Genomic DNA, 14,431 nt, shown 5'->3' with positions numbered 1-14,431 from the left:
GCTTTCCAGGGAATCAAAGAAAGCATAACCTCTGAACAGGTTCTAACGCACTTTCATCCAGAGGAACCAGTGAAACTGGCAACAGAAAGAAAGACAGACATGTTTTATTTAATGATGCACTCAACACATTTTATTTACGATTAAATGGTGTCAGACATATGGTTATAAGGACCACACAGACAATGAGAGAGAAAACCTGCTGTCGCCACTTCATGGGCTATGTATATACTCTTTTCGATTAGCAGGAAGGGATCTTTTATATGCACCATCCCACAGACAGGGTAGTACATACCATGGCCTTTGATATACCAGTCATGGTGCACTGGTTGGAATGAGAAATAGCCCAATGGGCCCACCGATGGGGATTGATCCCAGACTGACTGCGCATCGCGTGAGCGCTGTACCACTGGGCTATATGTCCAATCCAAACTGGCAACAGATGCAGCCACCTTATGATTTCAGTGCATGCAGTTTTGTGGATGGCTAAGAGAGATTGATCACATTCGCATCTAGATCTCTAACTCATGCAGAGAAAAACAGATGCACAAATAGATAAAGAGGCTTTAGGCTTGGTGTGGGGTGTGAAACAATTCTATCCATATCTGTATAGAAGACATCTCACACATCTCACACATCTCACACAAAAGGGAATATCGGTCGCATCCCGATTGCAGCGTTATGCGTTAATTTGTACCTGGCTGGTTTTCAATATGCCACTGAGTATGAAAACACAAAGAAACACGGAAATGACTATCGAGTCTTCCCATCCGACTGGCCGATGATGAAGAAGATGTGCTGGATGAAACTCACGTGTACATGTTGTCTTAAAGTTTCATTGCATTCCTCTGTCAAGCAGGGGCGGGACGTAGCCCAGTGGTAAAGCGTTCGCTCGATGAGCGGTCGGTCTAGGGTCGATCCCCGTCGGTGGACACATTGGGCTATTTCTCATTCCAGCCAGTGTTCCACAACTGGTGTAACAAAGGCCGTGGTATGTACTATCCTGTCTGTGGGATGGTGCATATAAAAAATCCCTTGCTGATGATCGAAAAGACTAGCCCATGAAGTGGTGACAGCGTGTTTCCTCTCTATATATTTGTGTGGTCCTTAACCATATGTCCGACGTCATATAACCGTAAATAAAATGTGTTGAGCGCGTCGTTAAATAAAACATTTCCTTCCTTCTTCCTGTATCAAGCAAGGATATCAAGAATGCAAAGTCAAAGACTCAGTGTTGTCAAGTATGAGTTTGATGTTGCTATATGCAGGGAAGATTTTGTTCAGTATTGCGTCGCAATTCGCTATGTAAGTTTTAGAGATGGCTTCGCAGTTTTAAAGTATTAAACAGTAGTTGCTAATCAATTTTTAACTGACTAGAAATATCGCTAATCAAGATTTTGAGAACAAAAATGTTCCCTGTTATCAGAGATTCAATTGACAGAAGTTCAAGATAAGGAACAGATTCCTTTCTATGACAGATGGAAAGAGTTATCGGTTCATCAAGGATGTTTGACATGGGGGATTCAAGCTGTTATTCCTCAGCACTTTCAGACATATAAATCTTGGAAAAATTACACGAAGGACATTGAGATGAAAATGCCAGCTTACATGTAGCTATATATATGTCTGGTGGCCAGGTGTTGAAGAACTTGAAACTATTACCAAACATTATGCTGGGTGTCAACAAAATAAGACACATGCCGTCTGAATCACTGTGCATCCGTGGGCATGGCTGCAGCGTCCATGGCAACATGTGTGTGCAGACTTCGCAGGACAGTTTGAACGATGCATGCTTTTCATGGTAGCTGATGCTCTTTCAAAATGGCCACAAATTATTCAAATGAAGTCGATGACTACTGAGATACAGTTGAGGTTCTTCGATACGTAAGTGCAAGAAATGGGTTGCTAGCTAGAACTAGTGACGGATAATGGTCCACAATTTCTTGCACAGTTTTAGATTTTATGGGTTATAATGGAATCTCACACACATCTGCGCCATATCATCCTAGAATAAAAGTCCTATGCAGGATGATTTGCATAAACATTGAAACAATCATTGTGTGCTTCGTGATCAAGTAAAGGTTCTCTTATGACAAGACTTTAAAGGGGCAGCTAGCTAGACCCTAGTTTTTAACCACTAAGGCATATTTTTCACTATTAGAGCTGTTTTTGATTACTAAAATCAAACATTACTTATATTTTATTCCTTAGATTATCCATTTCCATAGAACCGAAGTGTTTCTGGTCATCCTGGTGTTTCTAATACCAAAAAATGCATATTTTATATTTTTAAAAACACACATGCGCGTCTGCAAAGTAGCGGTTTATTGATTCGAGTTCTAGTCTATTTTTAAGCATATTTCCCGTTTTAACATCACAGACTCTTGTTTCACTCTATTGTAACTTTATCCAAATGAGTTACAGGTTTGTAAATTGACTAAACTTAGTGTCCATTTTTTACGGATTAAAACTAGAGTCTGTATACCTTTAACAATGCCTGCTTGCATGCCGACGTTCTCCACAAGCAACGAATAATGAATCACCAGCAAAATGTGTTTAAATTTGGTGAAGCCTTATGTCCAGAAGGAGGTAGAAGAAATTCAACAAGTCTTCACGTATTAAAACCTCTCATTAGAGAATTTGAAAGAGGATCTTCTGTGGCAGTCCGGGATTGCCACGGACAATCTAGATGGATTCCTAGCTGGTGTAATTAAATCACAGATGGCCGGTACGTCCCATCTCTTACAAAGTCTCAATCGCTACTGGTGCTGTGTTGTGTTAAAAGTCAAAGTTTGTTTTGTTTAATGAAACCACTAGAGCACACTGATTAATTAAATCATCGGCTACTAGATGTCAAACATTTGGTAATTCTGACACATAGTCATCAGAGGAAACCTGCTTTTATATGCACTTTCCCCACACCAAGGCCTTTAATTGACCAGTTGTGGTGCACTGGATAGAACAAGAAAAAAACAATCAGTTGAATGGATTCACCGAGGTGGTTCGATCCTGCGAACCTCAAGCAAGCACTTAACCAACTGAGCTAGATATGTCCAGTTGTGTGGTGCAGACACACTGATCCAACAAGCATTCTGAGCTTACTGCTAAAGCAATAGCAGAGGATTATTAAATAATACTTAAGGAAACATTCCGGACTTTAAAATATTGGCCTTTGCAACAAGGCGGGACGTAGCCCAGTGGTAAAGTGTTCACTTGATGTGTGGTCCGTCTAGGATTGATCCCAGTTGGTGGACCCATTGGGCTATATTATTTCTCGTTACAGCCAGTGCTCCACAACTGGTGTAACAAAGGCCGTAGTATGTACTATCCTGTCTGTGGGATGGTGCATATAAGAGATCCCTTGCTGCTAATCGAAAAGAATAGCCCGTGAAGAGGTGACAGCGGGTTTCCTCTCTCAATATCTGTGTGGTTCTTAACCGTATGTCTGACGCCATATAATCGTAAATGAAATGTGTTGAGTGCGTCGTTAAATAAAACATGTCTTTCCTTGTAGCTGTGTAGTCTTAGAACCGGGGTGGTAGTTTTCAATGGACGGTATATAGCTTTTATTTTGTTTGTGTAGTCAAGGGTGTCCCTTTTCAGAATCTGCTGGATGATTCACGGTCATCTTTGAGACCAGTATATATATATATTTCTCCCATCCCTATAGCTATGCAAGACAGACCCATTCCATGTCAGCACATGCAGAATAAATCGGTCTTGCATAGCCTATGATGTCATTGCATTTAACACGGGGAGTATTACATCGTTGGTAATATATTATAATGTCATATTTGGGCAAATTAGTTTTAGATTGATATTTTGTTATTAAAACCTTCTTTATAAAAGCTGTCTTGTTAATTTGTAGTGTTAAATTATATTTAATTTAATTATATTTAACACATATGAAACAGATGCGACAAATATGATAGTGTAGTTTATTTATTATGACAAAATGGTCAAACAAAGAAGTTACTTTTTCAGCCATCTTTCTTTTTTCGTGTAAAATAATGGTTTATTTATCAAATGAATAGGAGAAAAAGACTCCATCATATGTGGTCATGAGGGATAGAAAAAGTACACCTGAGGTGGTGGAAATTTTGCCCCAGGTCGAAATTTCCACCACCTAACCTTGGGTGTACGTTTTCTATCCCACATGACCACATATGACGGGAGTCTACGACTAAAATCCAGTTATGAACACGCATTAATTTACCTACCTTTTGATGATTCTGTTGTAGGGGCTGATTCAATATCTGCCAAAGAAAATAAAAGTCCAGGATTTATTCTTTAAAATGATTTTTGTGTTTTTGCATTCTTTATACACTCTTCAAAAAAAAGTAGGGGAATCTTAAATATTAATGTTAATATCAATTATTATAGACCTAACATACGTTTTGACCACAGACATCCAAGTAAAGAACGTTCAGGTTTGTTTATCAACACACCGAAACACATTCCATAGTTTGCACATGCATCACGCAGTAGTTGCCCCTTACACGAGCATGGGGTGTCATTCTATATTTTGACAATTTCCAGGAAGGTCCATTAATCACTGTGGAATATTATTTCTGTTAATCGTTTTCATTCTGTTGATAATACAGTTGTTACTGTTTTGTTTTTAGTCATTTTCATTGTTTCAATTTGCGATTTACTGATAAAAAAACACGTCAACTTTCAAATTTCACTTCTGACCCCAATCGTCCTTCAAGATCTTTGGTGGTCATAAAACCTACTGTAATACTGAACTACCGGTTGTAATGTTTGCCCAATTAATTCACTATTATCATATAACCATTCCCCACAGCTATTATACACATGTACCTCACAATTTTGGCAATTGTAAATTCTTATTAAAGTTCCCCAACTTATTTTGAAGAGTATATATAACATACATCTTAAATGTACCCTCAGTAATTTAAACATAACAGTCCAGAGAAAATATCCAGAACACATTTTAAAAAAGTAAAATTGTTTATAACACTACCATAATAGAAACACTGATTAATTAATTAATAGCTGTGGAATGTTGGACATTGATATGTAGGGCAGATGGAAACCCGTATAGGGAACTATAGTCAGTCCCACAGGGAACGCCTTTTTACTAGGGAATTTACTACAGGTTATTTATTTCTGAGCCGATTGATTTGTAAATTGCACACAAAAATTGTACTTTTTTGTTATTTTCAAATCACTTTTACTTTTCTTCTTATACATCAAACCAAACAGAACATATTTACAAAAACATTTTTATAGAATGATGGACTATAAAATCCACTTTTGAAGACACATTAATTTACCTAATTCTTCTGAAGGATCAATATCTGGCAAAGAAAATAAAAGTTGATGATTTATTATTTAAAATGATTTTAGTTTTTTGGCATTTATATATATATATATATATATATATATATATATATATATATATATATATATATATATATATATATATATTATATATATATATAATGCGAAAAAACTAAAATGACAGGGCAGTTACACGTTACCTGATGATCGCTCATAGGGTGAAACTTTAAGTAGTAACAAAAGGTGTAACGGTATATATATATATATATATATATATATATATATATATATATATATATACAGTGGACTCTGTCTAAACCGGATTCTGTGTAATCCGGATCTCTGCGTAAACCGGTCCATTTCTACAGCCCCGTCTAGCTACCGTTTATTTCTTAGGTATAAATCTCTGTCTAAACCGTACTCTGTCTACTTCGGACTCCGGATTGAAAATCAAGAACGAAAGAACCGTTCATGCATTAATTACCTCTGTCTACACCGGATTGGGATTTGTCTGACCGATGGGCTGCTTAATTAGTTGAACAATGATCGTCACTTGCCGAGTAATTAGGATGCCGTCGCAAGATCAAATACAAAATGTAATCGCACTTGTGTGAAGTTTACTCTTATTGCGGTAGGCCGTTAGATCTGGATTTTGTATTCAAATAATTTCGTCCGTACGAATAAATAATGTTTTAGGAAATAAAACAAAATTTAACCTAGTACAAATATTAGAACGACCAGAAACACGTTTAATGTGCAGCCACTAATATTTTATACAAAAAAATATATTTGATATGTAATTACAATCGTTAAAAAGTCTCTGTTAGTGGATAACATCTTAGAAATTGCAGAAAACTCAGGAAAGTCCCTTTAGGTATATTTTTTATGTCTGTGAAATAATCGATTGCAAGTATGGCTTGTATATGACTGTGTTTCCCAACCATCCATGGGTTCAAATGTCAAATGACATTGTTGATCGCGAGTTGTCGATAATTCAAGAACCATAACTCTGGATGAACTCTGTCTAAACCGGTCCTCTATGTAAACCGGACTATTTCGATGGTACGAAGTGAGTCCGGTTTAGACAGAGTCCACTGTATATATAAAAACGCATACCGTATTTCCTCTATACTTATGACATTTTAATTCAATTATTTTTCAAAAATGTATCTGGTATTTGTAACAATTTTTTGTGACAATATATGTAATCAAGGATGACGATTCCGAACATACAAAAAAGACGTTTTAGGTCGTATCTGCCACGAACGACCTTCTGGCTCTCACATGACAATATATATACTGTAGATCCTGAAATTAATGCGATCATAATATTAATGCAAAAAATGTGAGTTTGTGTTTTTCACATTAATAATATGACGCACATTTATTTCTATATGTTTTGTCCAGCAAGCTATGTGTCACACATACGCAATTAAGACATATAAAGCTTAAAATTCTAATACATTTATAAAACAACTGGAGCACAATTCATCAAAGGCAAGACAGACTAATTGTCCAATACATGTAGTCCAGCAAAAGCCGACACGTTTTATCGCGTGTGAATTATTATTAGGTATTAGCAAGCTATAATCCTGAGGTTGACCATTTCTTTGTTTTTACTGTTCAAGTTCGCTGCAACTTTCTCGGCATATCTTAGGAAGATACAGCTGTAATGGTACATGTATGCTAATGTTTAGCCAGATGTAGGTAACTTTAGCTATACCTGTTAGGTAAATGATTGCTACAAATTAAAATATGCTTTGAGTTGATCTGACGAAACAGACTATGCGCAGGTTAAGGAAAGGAAGCTAGGAAATGTTTTATTTAATGATGCACTCAACACATTTTATTTACGGTTATATGGCATCGGACTATGGATAGGTTAAATGATGTGTACATGCATGTTAGTGAGCTGATCTCATTGAAGATGTCTGTAACTCGGATTTAACAAAAAAGTAAACAGACGTGTGTTATTAGGACAGTAATAATTTATATGGAGGCCACTCGAATTAATTTCATGTCGCATTTTAGTCTGCCCGTCACTCGTACTAATTTAGGGACGATTAATTTCAGGATCTACAGCATATATTATAGACGACTAAAATTCAATTTTAAAGATGCATTAATTAATTTACTTACCTTTTGTTGATTCTTTTGTTGGAGCTGGTTCTTTATCTGCCAAAGAAAATAGGAGTCGAGGATTTATTATTTGAAATGATATTTGTATTTTTGCAATATACATCTATGTAACTTCAGTAATTTAAACATATAGTCAAGAGAAAATATCCTGAAAATATTTTATACTACGTACAGTCAAATCTGCAAAAATATATTCAAATAAGCGGCGTATATATACAATAAACAAAAGTTACAATTTCAATATACCCAATTTAGACCTCTTCATCATTTATGCAAATCCGAATTGCGATTTTCCCAATTGGAGCCTCTTGATAAAATACTGATTCCAAGTTCCATATTGTGACTTGTGTTATCATTATCAAGTTTGTTTATAAACAAAATAAATACAAGAGGCAACAGTTAATGCTCTTTGTAGCGCCTAGATGTAGAACTGACTTGACTTGACAGCCGATTAATGACCTGGATATACGACCTCTAGCTAGCTTAGCTAGCTGTGGCCGTTATTATTATTGCCATGTTGACATTGTGAAAAAAATTAAATTCTTGTCAATATTTATAGCCAAAACACGATTAATCCAACTTGCTAAGAATTTTTATCTGCTACAACTTACCTTTTGTCGGCATGTATTTAACGTTTAAAACAGTATAATCACCATAGTCGGACATCCCAAATAGGTTGTCACAGTCTGAGACTAAAATTCATGTGATCAAAAGGTCCTGCTAAAAATAACACTAGCACTGTATACTACACATGTACCAAATCAAATCCCATACACAACAATATATATGTGGCTAAAACTCCTACCTAAAGCGTATTAATTCCACATTCCATTTCTTACTCACAGGCTATGTGATTTAACCAAATTTTCAATAGCATATAAGAACATACATGTACACATGTATCTGTGTAGTGAGACCTCAGACATGACAATTCCATCTTTACCGTTACAATCCGGTTCCTTCGGTTTGGTTACTTCTGAGCCCGGGATCTTCGTTCCAGAAGCGTTAACACAGTAACACATCATCTCGAAACACTGCATCTTAGCGTACTCCCCTGTGGCTGTACAGCGGGGCGTAAATACACCCAATAGACCTGAACTTTGGGCAGCTTTTCGCTCTTTCAAACACGGAGTCATGTTTTCTGGTCAAATAAAAGATATAAGAAGAGTATACTGGCCAGACACATGACATGCTCTCCCGTCAGGAGTTTGACAGAGAAGCAAACACATCAATGAAAAGTGTAAGCTTAGAATATTATTTTGTTAAAACTGTGTAATGGGTTGGATTAGCAGTTTGCTTTAGAACAACTGCTGATTACAATGCAGCACCCAGTGGAGAAAGTGCTGTCTGATTAAAGACAGTTGGGCAATTCCACGGTAACGCAGTTACAAGTCGGACAGATAGTTCAGTCGTTAAAGTTGAAGTTCGTTTCTTTAATGACACCACTGGAGCACATTGATTAATTAATCATCGGCTATTGGATATAAAAAATTGGTAATTCTGACTATAGTAGTCATCGGTGGAAACCCACTACATTTTTCCTAATACAGCAATTAGGGATCTTTTATATAATATATGCACTTTCCCACAGACTGGAAAGTACATACCTCAGCATTTGACCAGTTGTGGTGCACCAGTTGGAACGAGAAAAAAATCCCAATCAGTTGAATGGATCCACTGAGGTGGTTCGATCCTGCAACACAAGCACTTCAGTCGAGCACTCAACCGACTGAGCTAAATCCCGTCCTCTATTTCACTAATTAAATTCAGCTATAAAAACTGTTTTACATACAGAAGTGAGACTCCCTAATGCAAGGTGTAGTGCATGAGTACTTAATTAAAGTTTGGTAATGGAATTACGCAAAACGCACATTTTTATGGGTACTGCAAAACATTGACAGACTCTGAAGTATTATTAAAAAAATATTTATCTTTATGATAAAGTGATGACTTGTGATTAACAAGATAGAAATTATATTATGGTTGGTTTTTGATCAATATCTGCAGTTGGGCCCATTGGGCTATTTCTCGTTCCAGTCAAAGTTTGTGGTATGTGTTATCCTGTCCGTGGGATGGTGCATATAAAAGATCCCTTGCTACTAATGGAAAAATGTAGCGTATTTCCTCTTGAAATCAACTAAGACTATTAATTTTGTCAAAATTATTAAATGTATGACATTCAATTACAGCCGATGATTTATACACCACTGTGCTCTAGTGGTATTGTTAAACAAAACAAACTATACAAACTATACTGTTACACAACCATGAATGCTGGTAACGGTATTACACACATAAGTGACGGAATTACCACTCTGAATTTACATTTGAACAAACTTATTTATTACTTCCCTACCAGTTCCACTGGAGGGGACTACAGGTTTCACCTCTGTCCTTCTGTCTGTCTGGCCATCTGTCTGTCTGTCCGGCCATCTGTCCCGCATACAGTTTTCCAGATATTTAGTTTAGAATGTATGTGAATCACCATATTTATTGTAAACTATACCGGTCCAACAGGAGGAGACTATAGGTTTCATCTCTGTCCTTCTGCCTGGCCATCTGTCTGTCTGTCTGTCTGTCCATATGTCTGTCTGTCTGTCCCACATATAGTTTTCTCGATATTTAGTTTAGAATGCCTGTGAATCACTGTGTTTCTTTGTTAACTATACAGATTTATCACATAAATTTTAGATTTCGGGACTTGACTTCATTTCATCCCCAAATCAAAATTTTGTGATAAATCCTTATAATTATAACAACGAAACACAGTGATATTATTCCCTAACTAAAAAACCAGTTTTGAAGACGCATTAATTTACCTGATACTTTTGAAGGACCAATATCTAGCAAAGAAAATAAAATTTGAGTATTTATTATTTAAAATGATTTTACTTTGTTTTGCATTATGTATATACATAGATAACACATACCGTATTTCCTCTATATCATTACAACCATATTTCAATTGAATTATTTTTCAAAAACTGACAGTCGCAAGGCTCAACAAAGCCCACAGTTTGTGCTATCCTGCCTGTGGGAAGCGCAAATAAAAGATCCCTTGCTGCCTGTCATAAAAGAGCAGCCTATGTAGCGACAGCGGGTTTCCTCTAAAAAAACTGTCAGAATGACCATATATGTTTGACGTCCAACAGCCAATGATAAGATAAAAAATCAATGTGCTCTAGTGGCGTCGTTAAATAAAACAAACTTTACTTTTACAGTTAAATACAGAAAGAATCACGCTTTATAAAGCATTTATAAACTGCCCCACATATCCCATTTCTTACACGCAGCTAGGCTAAGTGATTTAACGAAGGTTTCAATGACATATAAGAACATACATGTATCTGTGTAGTGAGACCTCAGACATGACAATTCCATCTTTACCGTTACAATCCGGTTCCTTCGGTTTGGTTACTTCTGAGCCCGGGATCTTCGTTCCAGAAGCGTTAACACAGTAACACATCGTCTCGAAACACTGCATCTTAGCGTACTCCCCTGTGGCTGTACAGCGGGGAGTAAATACACCCAACTGACCCGAACTTTGGGCAGCTTTTTGCTCTTTCAAACACGGAGTCATGTTTTCTGGTGAAATGAAAAATATGATAACAGTATACTGGCCAGGCACCAGACATGTTCTCCCGTCAGGAGTTTGATAGAGAAGCAAACACATCAATGAAACGTGTGTGCTTGGAATATTATTATGTTAAAACTGTGTAATGGGTTGGATTAGCAGTTTGTTTTAGACCAACTGCTGATTACAATGCAGCACCTATTGGAGAAAGCGCTGTCTGATTAAAGACAGTTGGGCAATTCCACGGTAACGCAATTACAAGTCGGACAGATATTTCAGTCATTAAAGTTGAAGTTCGTTTTGTTTAATGACACCACTGGAGCACATTGATTAATTAATCATCGGCTATTGGAGATAAAAAAATGGGTAATTCTGACTATAGTAGTCATCCAAGGAAACCCGCTACACTTTTCCTAATGCAGAATAGGATCTTTTATATAGTATATGCACTTTCCCACAGACTGGAAAATATATACCACAGCATTTGACGAGTTGTGATGTGCGCACCGGTTGGAATGAGAAAAAACCCAATCAGTTGAATGGATCCACTGAGGTAGTTCGATCCTGAAAGACAAGCACCTCAGGCAAACACTTAACTGACTGAGCTAAATCCTGTCCACATACCATATTTCCTCTATATAATTACGACCATATTTCAATGCAATTATTTTTCAAAAACTGACAGTGAGAGTAATTTTTTTCCGAGCCAAATAAAAATTTGCTAGTGGGATGATAATTTTTGAACTGATCGACCGAAACAAGACAATCGACGTCAATCAAACGATTGTATTATTTACAAATTGCTGTGTAGGCATTCACTATTTCCATTAGTTAATGTTAATTGACCCTTGGTTTCTCAATTTGAATATAATATTCACATATATTTTATACTAACAATTAAATACAGAAAGAAACACGCTTTAAACTGCGCCCCACATCCCATTTCTTACTCGCAGCTAGGGTACTTAAGTGATTTAACAAAGTTTTCAATGACATATAAGTGCATACATGTATCTGTGTAGTGAGACCTCAGACATGACAATTCCATCTTTACCGTTACAATCCGGTTCCTTTGGTTTGGTTACTTCTGAGCCCGGGATCTTCGTTCCAGAAGCGTTAACACAGTAACACGTTGCCCCGAAACACTGCATCTTAGCGTACTCCCCTGTGGCTGTACAGCGGGGAGTAAATACACCCAACTGACCCGAACTTTGGGCCGCTTCTTGCTCTTTCAAACACGGAGTCATGTTTCCTGGTCAAATGAAAAATATATACTCTTCAAAAAAAGTAGGGGAACCTGAAATATTAATGTTAATATCAACTATTAGACCAAACATATGTTTTTATCACAGACATCCTAGTAAAGAACGTTCAGGTCTGTTTATCAATACACCGAAACATATTCCATAGTTTGCACGTGCATCACGCAGTTGTCTGCGCCGGCTGCCCCGTACACGTGCGCGGGGTGTCATTCTCGATTTTGACAATTTCCAGGAAGGTCGATTAATCACTGTGCAATATTATTTCTGTCAATCTTGTTCATTCTGTTGATTATACAGTTGTTATTGTTTTGTTTTTAGTCATGTTTATTGTTTGAATTTGTGATTTACTGATAAAAAACCCTGTCAGCTTTCAAATTTCACTTCTGACCCCAATCGTCCTTCAAGATCTTTGCATGGTGGTCATTATAAAACCTACTGTAATACTGAACTACTGGTTGTAATGTTTGCCCAATTAATTCATTATTATCATATAACCATTCCCCACAGCTAATATATACCTTACAATTTTGGCAATTGTAAATTCTTATTAGAATTCCCCAACTTTTTTTGAAGAGTATATATATACATGTAGCTATACGTTTGGTCACTGACCGGAAATATATATATAGTCAAGATATGATCACTATATAAATATCTATATTTTCAGTCACTGACCAAAAGTATATAGTCTTTTGGGACGAAACTACTTTTACACTGTATATAGTATACATGTAGGTATGATCAGGGATTAATGCTACGTTGTTCAAAGTTACTTATTCTTCTATTTCACAGTTAATTATTTTGATTTTTAAAACCGTTTTGCAGACCATTTTTAATTTATAAATAAGAAATCAATTGTTGTTTTTTAAGAACTATTTTGTTTTGGTTTATGGATATATTATAGGCAACAATTAAGGCATTCAACACGTTCATGTGGACATATACTACATGTACTCTGCAAAATGGTAAAAACTTTATGAAATAATGTTTTTTATTTCGTTAATTTCCTTTTTTATTTGGTTTGCAGGATAAATGATAAAATAACTAGTTATAGTTTTAAGATATCAGCTTTATTTTGCTCAGTCGAGTGGAAAAGGCTGCGATATCAAGACCTAAATTTACCATTCTTACCTTAATTAATTTGCAGGATCAAAGAAAGAAATGTTTTATTTAACAACGCACTCAACACATTTTATTTATGGTTATATGGCATCAGACATATGGTTAAGGACCACACAGATTGAGAGAGGAAACCCACTGTCGCCACTTCATGGACTGCTCTTTTTGATTAGCAGCAAGGGATCTTTTATATGCACCATCCCACAAGCTAGCTCAGTCAGTTAATTAAGTGCTCACTTGGGGTGCTTGTGTCGCAGGATCAAACCACCTTGGTGGATCCTTCAGCTGATTGGGTCTGTTCTCGTTCCAACCAGTGCACTACAACTGGACAAACTGGTATGTGCTTTCCTGTCTGTGGGAAAGTGCATATAAAAGATCCCTTGCTGCATTAGAAAAAATGTAGCTAGTTTCCTCTAATGACTACCAGTCAGAATTACTAAATGTTTGACGTCCAATAGGCGATGATTAATTAGTCAATATGTTCCAGTGGTGTCGTTAAACAAAACAAACTTCTTCAAGCTGGAACTGCATGGATATAGCTCAGTGGTAGGACGCTCATCTGAGATGTGATTTGGGTTTTTTTATATTGATGTTGATCATCAGGGTTTATTATTTTATTTTATTATTTTTGAATTTGCCAGTCTGACACCCAATAGCCGATGTATTTTTCGTGCTGGGGTGTTGTTAAACATTCATTCATTCATTCTGAGATGTGATTGATCATCCTCAATGGACTCGGGGTTTGCCCCCATCCTAACCAGTGCCCACACATCATAGTCTGCGGTATGTATGGGGAAAGATTCCTTCGCCAGGTTGTGTTTCTGCCAGAAAGAAATTTTTGGGTATGGCGCTATGGAATTGAATGCAACCACAGTCAACAATGGGTATGGGGGGCCTACCCCACAAAGAAAATGGGTTACATTTAGGGTTAGGGTTAAGAAAATTGTACAATAATGATAAAGAGTCATTAATTTTGTCAAAATGTTAAATTAAAAAAATTAAAATTTGGGTATGGCACCATACCCGTTTTATC

The 14,431-nt window shown here is 36.6% G+C and overlaps 1 protein-coding gene across 1 annotated transcript in view; it reads right to left on the bottom strand.

Moving 5' to 3' along the window:
- The window catches only part of LOC121377019, a 51,207-nt gene that overhangs the window by 21,884 nt on the left and 14,892 nt on the right, over nt 1-14,431 (bottom strand). The window contains exons 3-7 of the mRNA XM_041504856.1: nt 12,072-12,269; nt 10,831-11,028; nt 8,387-8,584; nt 7,444-7,479; nt 4,218-4,253 (exon numbers count right to left, since the gene is read on the bottom strand). Coding sequence (XP_041360790.1) covers nt 4,218-4,253; nt 7,444-7,479; nt 8,387-8,584; nt 10,831-11,028; nt 12,072-12,269 — 666 coding nt within the window. The remainder of the gene's footprint in view (nt 1-4,217; nt 4,254-7,443; nt 7,480-8,386; nt 8,585-10,830; nt 11,029-12,071; nt 12,270-14,431) is intronic.

Source organism: Gigantopelta aegis, chromosome 7, assembly GCF_016097555.1.
Source record: "Gigantopelta aegis isolate Gae_Host chromosome 7, Gae_host_genome, whole genome shotgun sequence".
Lineage (NCBI taxonomy): Eukaryota > Metazoa > Mollusca > Gastropoda > Neomphalida > Peltospiridae > Gigantopelta > Gigantopelta aegis.
The sequence above is the reverse complement of the archived record's forward strand: the minus strand, read 5'-3'. Positions and strand labels throughout refer to the sequence as shown.